Source organism: Arachis hypogaea, chromosome 4 (genome assembly GCF_003086295.3).
Source record: "Arachis hypogaea cultivar Tifrunner chromosome 4, arahy.Tifrunner.gnm2.J5K5, whole genome shotgun sequence".
Classification (NCBI taxonomy): Eukaryota; Viridiplantae; Streptophyta; class Magnoliopsida; order Fabales; family Fabaceae; genus Arachis; species Arachis hypogaea.
The window spans coordinates 10,400,667-10,409,133 of NC_092039.1; the positions used below are offsets into that span (position 1 = coordinate 10,400,667).

Below are 8,467 nucleotides of genomic sequence, written 5' to 3' on the forward strand. Positions count from 1 at the left end.
TAAATACACGTGTAAAATTATTTTACATTTAATGCATTAAAATTAAATTCTATTTTTATTACTATAACAAACAAATTCAAGTTCAAAGAAAAAAAAAGGAAAAGACTTGGTGTGGTTTTTGTTTCTCAAACCAATCTAGCAACTAACATACCTATAATAAAAGTTTAATTACTCTATTGAATATTGATTCCTATAGTTTAATCAAATTTTTAATTAGGTCCTTATACTTGTTTTCTTTTCAATTTAGTCCTTATATTGCTTTTAATTTTGTAATTACATTCTTTTTATGTTAAAAATGTTAAAATTAATATAATATTTTTACTAAAATACATATAGTCGAATATTTAATTAAGTTTTTAATTATAAATACCTTCAATTTGCAAAATAATATTCAGTTAACTCTAATATTTTTTACACTAAAAAGAACTTAATTACAAAATTAAAATAATATAAGAATCTAATTAAAAAAAATATAAAGAACTAATTAAAAATTTTATAAAATTATAAGACCAACAGATTCATCAAATCTATAATAAAAAACTACAAATCAATGAATAATTTTGAGTAAGCATCATTGAATAATATCACCTCATAAGGTAGAGTAGGGATGCTCTGTTCATTCCTAAAGAAGTTGGAAGGATCAACCTTGTTCTTAATTTGAACCAACCTATTGAAGTTATCCACGAAATACTCATAACCATAAACCCTACCTTCAACATAGCTGTTCTCACCATTATGGTTAATTCCCAAATCAAGATCCTTGTAATTGAAGAAAGCCTCTCTAGGGTTCTTGGACACAAAAGGAGTCATGTACTTGTGAAGTTTCCTGGTCAAGTCTATGTAGTAATCAGCAACATCTTTCCCTTCCTTGTTCCAATTTGCTTGGTACTGAAGCTTCCATAGATTCCCTTTCCTATGAGGGAAAGCAGTTTCAAATGATGGAATCTCATCCATTCTTCCACCATAAGGATGGCCATAAAGGATTGTGTCCTCAAACTCAATCATCAACTTCCATAGCCCTTCCAAGCCCTCTTTGGGAATTGGTACCTTTATGTAATCAGATTTTCTTTTCAATGAGTGAAGTGATTGTGGCATTCTATCAAGCAAGATCTCAACAGGTGTTGAAATCTTGATATCAGTCCAGAACAGAACTGATTCAATCCATGTTGTTTCAATGCAATCTTGTTGCCTTAAACCCATTTGAGGAAATGCCTCACTCATGAGAGAAACAAGGCTTTTTGAGTCACCAAGGAACAATGAAGTAAAACTAGCCCTCACAGTTTTTCTTCCCTTTTGTGTTCCATTTACCACATCAAGAACAACCCTGATGAAAAGATTGGAATCAGTATACGGTGCAAAATGTTGCCAATCGTAAACTATATCAGTTGCATTTTGCTCCAATGTTCTCTCAACTTGGAAAACAGTGACTTTCTCAGGAACTCTAACTAGCTTTAGTTTGAAAGCAAGAATCACACAAAAGCTAGCACCACCACCACCTCTAATAGCCCAAAAGAGATCTTCACCCATGGATTCTCTATCAAGAACTCTACCTTGAGCATCGACTATTTGTGCATCAATAACATGGTCAATTGAAAGACCATATTTTCTCATTAGGCTTCCATAGCCACCACCACTTATGTGTCCTCCAGCACCAACAGTGGGACATGTACCTGCAGGGAAAGCATGAATTTTGCTCTTCTGAGCAATACTATGGTAGATCTCACCAAGTGTTGCACCAGCTTGGACCCAAGCTGTTTCAGTTTCTATGTCAATCTCAATGGCTCTGAGGTTGAACATGTCTAGGAGGAAGAATGGCTCCTCTGCCACATAAGACACCCCTTCATAATCATGGCCGCCACTGCGGATTTTCATCAGCTTGTTGTGCTTTTGTGCACAAACAATGGTTGATTGCACATGAGATACATGTGATGCGGTGATTATAAGGAATGGTTTTCTTGTTGTGGTGGTGTTGAAACGAAGGTTTCTAATGTACGATTGCAACACTGAAGAGAATAAAGCATTGTTTGGTGTGAAGATTGATGAAGTTATGGGGTGAGAAAGGTCAGAATAATGGTTTACAAGGCAATGAAGGAAAGTGTTGTGAGCTGAATTTGCTGCTGATAATGAAGGTGAGCATAGTAGGGAAAGTAACACAAGAACAAAAGGGTTTAAGAGTGATAGGTAATAATGAATTTTGTTATGAGTGTAAATTATTCTCATTTTTGGCATATCTTAGTGTATTTCTTGCTCTGTGTTTCTAACCAAAGATAAGTGAGCTTATTGATCATAAACATGTCATCATATCAGAATTTATAAGATAGGCTATTCATGTTTGAAGGATTCATTTGGTAACTTGCAACTCTATCATACCACTCGATTTGTTGTCTTGTATTTGAAATTAAGTAACTAATCATTGCAATTTTTTTATTCATAATATTTGTCATTTCACATTTTGAATACATTGAAAATTTAGTACCTAGATACGTGTAATTATGTTATGCTTAAGTATATTGACTTTTCAACTTTCAATTTTTCTTCCTATTCATGATTATTATCTTCTTTTAAGATGGAAACAACAAAAAGAAGCAGATATATCGTTAGAAAAAAAAGACTGCTTGCTCATTTTTTTCAGATAAAGCATTTTTCATTAGGATAATTAAGGTTGTTCTAGACATTATTTTGAATCATTCCAAAATTCTTTGCATTTTTTAATTGGAAAAAATATGTTTCACTTCTGTTTTAGAAAAGAAATTTATGCTATGAGAGTTAGAATTGTGCATACCAGTTGATACAGAATTACAGATACTACATTACTACTACATGCTTTTTATCATTCCATCCTAGACTTGTTTCTTTTCTTTTCTTTTCTTCTTTTTTCACTTAGAAGATTTTATATTTATGATGATTTGTAAGGCAATCTCTTCTTTAGTTTACTTCATTTTGAGGAAGAAGAAAATGGAGAAGTAAGAGAGCTTTTCTGTTTTTTTTAGTATTCTTTTTCCTAGATTTATATATATATATTTTGTATTGTGATACTAGTTTTACATTTTTTTTTTGAACCTTTTCTCTCAGAACTAAGGATATTCATTTTTTGTTCTAATCCAATCATATTGGGGGAGCCTCATTTCTACTATTAACCCAAATTATCCTACTTGTAGTTTTCTTTTTATAAATAAATATCTATATTTGATTAAAAAACTTTTATGATTACAGGAATTTTAAAATAAAAAGAATAGTTTATAATAAGTATCTTGTTATCTAAATATTAGCTATGGGTATAACCCAATAAGAGTTTATAAATAAGTACGTATATGTATTACAGTATTAGTATTACTATTTATAAACATTAGTGAAAGCTAGCGGTTGAAAACTCTGCTTTTGAAAAATGCCTCTTAATTTGAACATGTGCATAATTGCATATAAAATTATAGAAAAATAATGTATATGAAGTTAACATGTCTTTGCTAGTATCCATGGCTTACTTTTACTGATGAATTGAAGTATTGAACCCACATAGTCCATTGCTGAGTCACGACTTCGTGTTCTTCTTATCCATAATATGAAAAATACTCGTACCATTATAAATTTTACTTAATTTAATATACTTAGTCTTGTTAACACACTTTAAGGATATTTGACAAACGAAAAGTATAACATAGAAATTTAAATTAACTATTATACATCTTTTATATTTTTTTATGTATTAATTATGTTAAAAGAATCAAATTTTATTACCTTTTTCCTTAATGAATATCTGTAATATATTCTTTAATTATTCATTTTTTTCTATAATTGGTATATATTTTACAAATATCTACAATTTTATATCTTTGATTTTTCATATGTTAGAGAATCATTAGAATCAATTTAGATCAATTAGTATCATCTATATTTATATAGTATATTTGTATATTAATTATAGGATTCTATGCCTTTATTACTCTGATTCATTTAGCATCTATAAATATCCATTATATATTGTACCTTTCATCACACTGAATAATACACTCTTCATGTTAATCTCTCAGTCTCTTGTTTCTAACATGGTATCAAAAACTTAAGTTTTTTTTTCAATGAAATTCTGTTCATAACCCAAATTATTCTACTTGTATTTTTTTTATAAATAAATATCTATATTTGATTAAAAAACTTTATGATTACAAGAATTTTAAAATAAAAAGAATAGTTTATAATAAGTATCTTGTTATCTAAATATTATTAAAATAATTTGTTCTTGGAATGGTAGGGAATTAATGGGTGATGGAAAATTGAACATGGTCAAAAATCTCAAGAAAAAATTTAAGTTAAATACGTCGAGTTTGTTTGAGATTAAGTGGCGGGTAATGACCAAATTTGATGTAATAAGAATTCGAGAGAATTCGGGAGAATGATGCTGCGGGATGAGAATATGTTGAGTCGAAGGGTGCTTCAAGTGGTTTACCGTTAATTTGGGATGAAATAATGTTTAAAATGAGTTGTTGTCATAAAGAGGAGTTTCGGTTGTGTGTTGAAGGGGTCTTACTAAAAATAATTTCAATTATACTTTCTATGGTGTATGGAGTTCATACAAGAGAAGAGAAATTTGTTGTGTGGGAGAAATTGAGTTATATCGCAGAGTTATGTCAGTTTTTTGGGAGACTTTAACGAGATTGTGCAGGTGGAGGGAAAAAAGAATGCTGTCAGATTAACAGAATTTTAGTAAAAATTGATAAAAGAAGATATACAACTAGTGGACTTTCGCTTATCTTACAATTGAATTGACAGAGTTTTAATAAGATTAAAATGGTTGAAGATGTTTTCACGGATACAAAATTAGGAGTACAAAATCAAGAGTACACTTTAAGAAGGAGGAGCACAAAAAATAATTGATCAATTTTTTTGTAATTTTTTTTAACTTTTTTATTTATTTATTATTGTTCTTGCTACTCCACTTATTATGTTGAACTCTCTTACTCAAATAAAAAAAAAGGCTATGGGTATAAGAGTTTATAAATAAGTACGTATATGTATTACAGTATTAGTATTACTATTTACTAACGTACAACTCACGCTATGCACGGGCCAAATATTAATTTATTATAAAAATTTATTATTATATATTTATTAATATTAATAATTATTATTTTTAATATAAAAATTTATTATACAATATATAAAATATTTTATTTTTTGTTTTTTAAAGACTAAATAAAAATAATTTATATTATAATTATATAAAGAACATTTACCAATTAAAGAATATTTAATTATATTATTAAATCTCTAGTATATGGTCTGTATTGTATACAAATTTTGTATTTAATCTATTTTATTGTATTTATGTATAGTTTTTTAACAAAAACATTAATATATATTTATTAAAAGACTTAATTTGTTTAATATACAAAAAAATTATGTAATTAATCTCTTTTATTGTATTGATTTTTAAGTTAGTTATTACACCCTATTGGCCCACGCTTAGAACGTGTCATGTTGATTCTGTAATATATTTAAATGGTGATTTGTTATCTTTTTAATTTGTACGGGCAGCTTAATTAGTTGAAATAGAGTACGCTTTTTAATCCTTTATTCACTAATTTCAAACATTGAATGTTGCATGCAAAATTGTCATTATACATGAATTTATCTATTACTGTTGATTGTATTTTGATGGCAAAATTCTTAATGTTCCTAAAATTCGCAATATACTTCCTCTTTTTACACAGGCTATTTGATATTGAATTTATTCTATTATTTCATACACTATTTTCATTATATACAAACAAATATTATCGTTGTTTGACATTTATATTTGCATTTCTACAATTTTTTTTCACTAACTTTCTCTTTAATATGGCATAGTTTAATTACTATTTTGTCTTTGGTGAATAGCTGCAAAATACAAAATATAATTCTGTGTCTAATTTTTAATCTGAATCGTTTTTATTTTAACTAAATATGTTACTAATGTTCTTAATTAATTTTTATTTTCCTGGTTTTTTTCTAAGAAGGTGAAATAGAAATTAAAAATAAAAAAAATCAATTCCAATTTGATTTGTACTTAAAACTTGACATAAATAATCTCACTTTCAAAAATAAGATTGCTATTATAGAACTATTTTTTTTATAACTTGTACTATTGAAGGAGTTTTTATAACTATTTTAAATAAAGAACATATTATTAATGTTTAAATAAAGAAAAGCCATCAATATAAATAGTAGTTATTTTTACTAATATATTAGATACACGTGTAAAATAATTTTTTATTGATAATGCATCAAAATTAAATTTTAAAGAAAATGGATTATAAATTTATCAATATTGAAAAAGTTCATATAAACTATTTTAAATTTGTGTTTATATCTTTATTACTCTTATTTATAACTTTTATCCAATAAAAGAAAAATAAATATACATGAGAGAATTTTCAACAACTTATACATGATGTTTCACAAATATAATCATGCATGATACCACTCTCAAGCCTCAATCAATTTGTATATTTTTAAAATATATAATTTTTATGAGCCAACTATCTTATAGAATTTAAATTGTATTGGAGTTGTTATTAATGAATATTTTTAACATAACTAAGTGGTAATTTTTTTTTACAATGATATAGAAGTGAACTTAAAAAAAAAAAATATACTTTACTCAAATTCTTCACTTTTCTTATTCCTTGTTAGTTTCTTTATTTTTCTTTTCTCTTTTATTTTCTTCTCTATTTGATATTTCAATGTTTTTTATTTTTCTTCTTTTATTTTTTTGCATATACATATACCAAAAGATCAAAGGTCTTTTATGTTGAGTTTTGAGCCTTTGACCTCTTCGTAAATTCTTCCTAAATTCATAGAATTACATGCTTGAATAAATGGTATAGTAAAATTTTCTAAACCAACTATTGGTCAATTATCTTTGCGATCAATATAAAATAATAGCTATTGCTTTTTTTTAATAGAATTATGATTTTGCTCCCAAAGAGGAATAACATCATATTTAAAGCCTGGATAACCATTAAAAGAAAGTATATAAACAAAGTAAAATCAAAGCCAAAACTCACTGTTACATAGATCGATAGATATCATACTTGTAAAATATGATAAACTGTACCCAGTAGGTTCAACAAAAATATGTGAAAAATAAAAGCGAGAGTTGATTATGATCTAACTTAATTTGACCCTTAATAAACAAATTTGATCTAACTTAATTAAGCCTGAAGTTTACTTGAATACTATACTACATAATTATAACTAATTTGATCCTGAATAAATTTTGACTTTCTCCTCTTGACACACACAATTCTTAAACACTAATCTTTAATTAAAAAAGATTTGAGAGTCAGCTTACAATGTACTCATTATAAAAGATTGATAACTTATAACTGATAAATTTTTGGTTGATTACTTTAAAACACCTTTTGTGATGTTTCTTTTGCTTTTTTCACTTTAATAATTGCCCAGCTCAGAATATCAACATCAATAATATCTTTAACATGAGAAGAGATCTCTAATCTTTCAGAAGTTGAAGCATGATAAATCTTATCAGCTACCACAAAAAGGCTATAGAAGAGAAAGGAGGAGATGATTATCCCTAAGATATAGATGGACGTGAATAAATAAAATAATAACAAAGCAACAGTACCACCTGAACACCCTCAACCCCTCCTCTAACGAGTGGTTATATACTTTAGTTGGCAAATTAAAAAAAAAATAAAACAACTGCAAAATCAATGCAATTATTCACCAAGATATTTAAGGAATGAAAAAAAAAAAAAGACGAGATCCAAGTAGCTTTTACAAATATCTCAAAAAAAAAATTAATTGAGAAAAAATAGTAAATTGGGTGTCACTCTTTTTTTCTAATTAATTTCAATAAGCATTAATTTCTTTATTCAGATTAAGTTTTAATTTTTGTTTACAAATTTCTTACTTTCATCCTTACTAAGTGTAACTTAAAGGAAAACAATAAGAACATATATGATATACAACATGGCATACATATATATAATACTAACTATTATAGTGGTGTTAGAAGTCGGACCAGCAGCGAGGACTTCTGTTTTATGTTTTATATTTTATTTTTCTCCCACAAAATTCTATTTGTCGACTTCTTTCCATTCTATTTTGTCCATCCCATTCATGCTTATAGAATGCTGCTCCTTATTTTATTTTAAAACTAATGAAGGTCCTCCCCTACTTTGATTTAAACTAATTTAAGTCAATAAATTAAATTCTAAGATTTGTTTTATTTAAATTTTGTGTTTTTTATTTTAAATCAAGAAAATGCACAAATTGATTGTTTTGTTATCAAAAAATCATATAGTTGTTACGTGATATTTAACAATTAATTAATTAACATGGAATAATTTAATATTTTATTTTATTATTTGTTTTTAATCTTACAAATTAAAATTGATTAGATTAGGTAAGCACAAAAAAAATATACTAAAACATTACAATATAACAAATTATATAATTGGAGACCAAA

The 8,467-nt window shown here is 26.8% G+C and overlaps 1 protein-coding gene across 1 annotated transcript; it reads right to left on the reverse strand.

The window, feature by feature from the left end:
- Positions 1 to 473: 473 nt before the first annotated feature.
- On the reverse strand, positions 474 to 4,020 carry LOC112796218 (berberine bridge enzyme-like 8). The gene has a single exon (XM_025838571.3). It carries the CDS (start codon positions 2,227 to 2,229, stop codon positions 541 to 543), a length of 1,689 nt encoding a protein of 562 aa, XP_025694356.1. The 5' UTR covers positions 2,230 to 4,020; the 3' UTR covers positions 474 to 540.
- Between the last annotated feature and the right edge of the window lie 4,447 nt (positions 4,021 to 8,467).

What these genes read in the sequence shown, in the direction of transcription:
- LOC112796218 (XM_025838571.3), bottom strand. Translation starts at nt 2,229, where the DNA reads ATGCCAAAAATGAGAATAATTTACACTCATAACAAAATTCATTATTAC.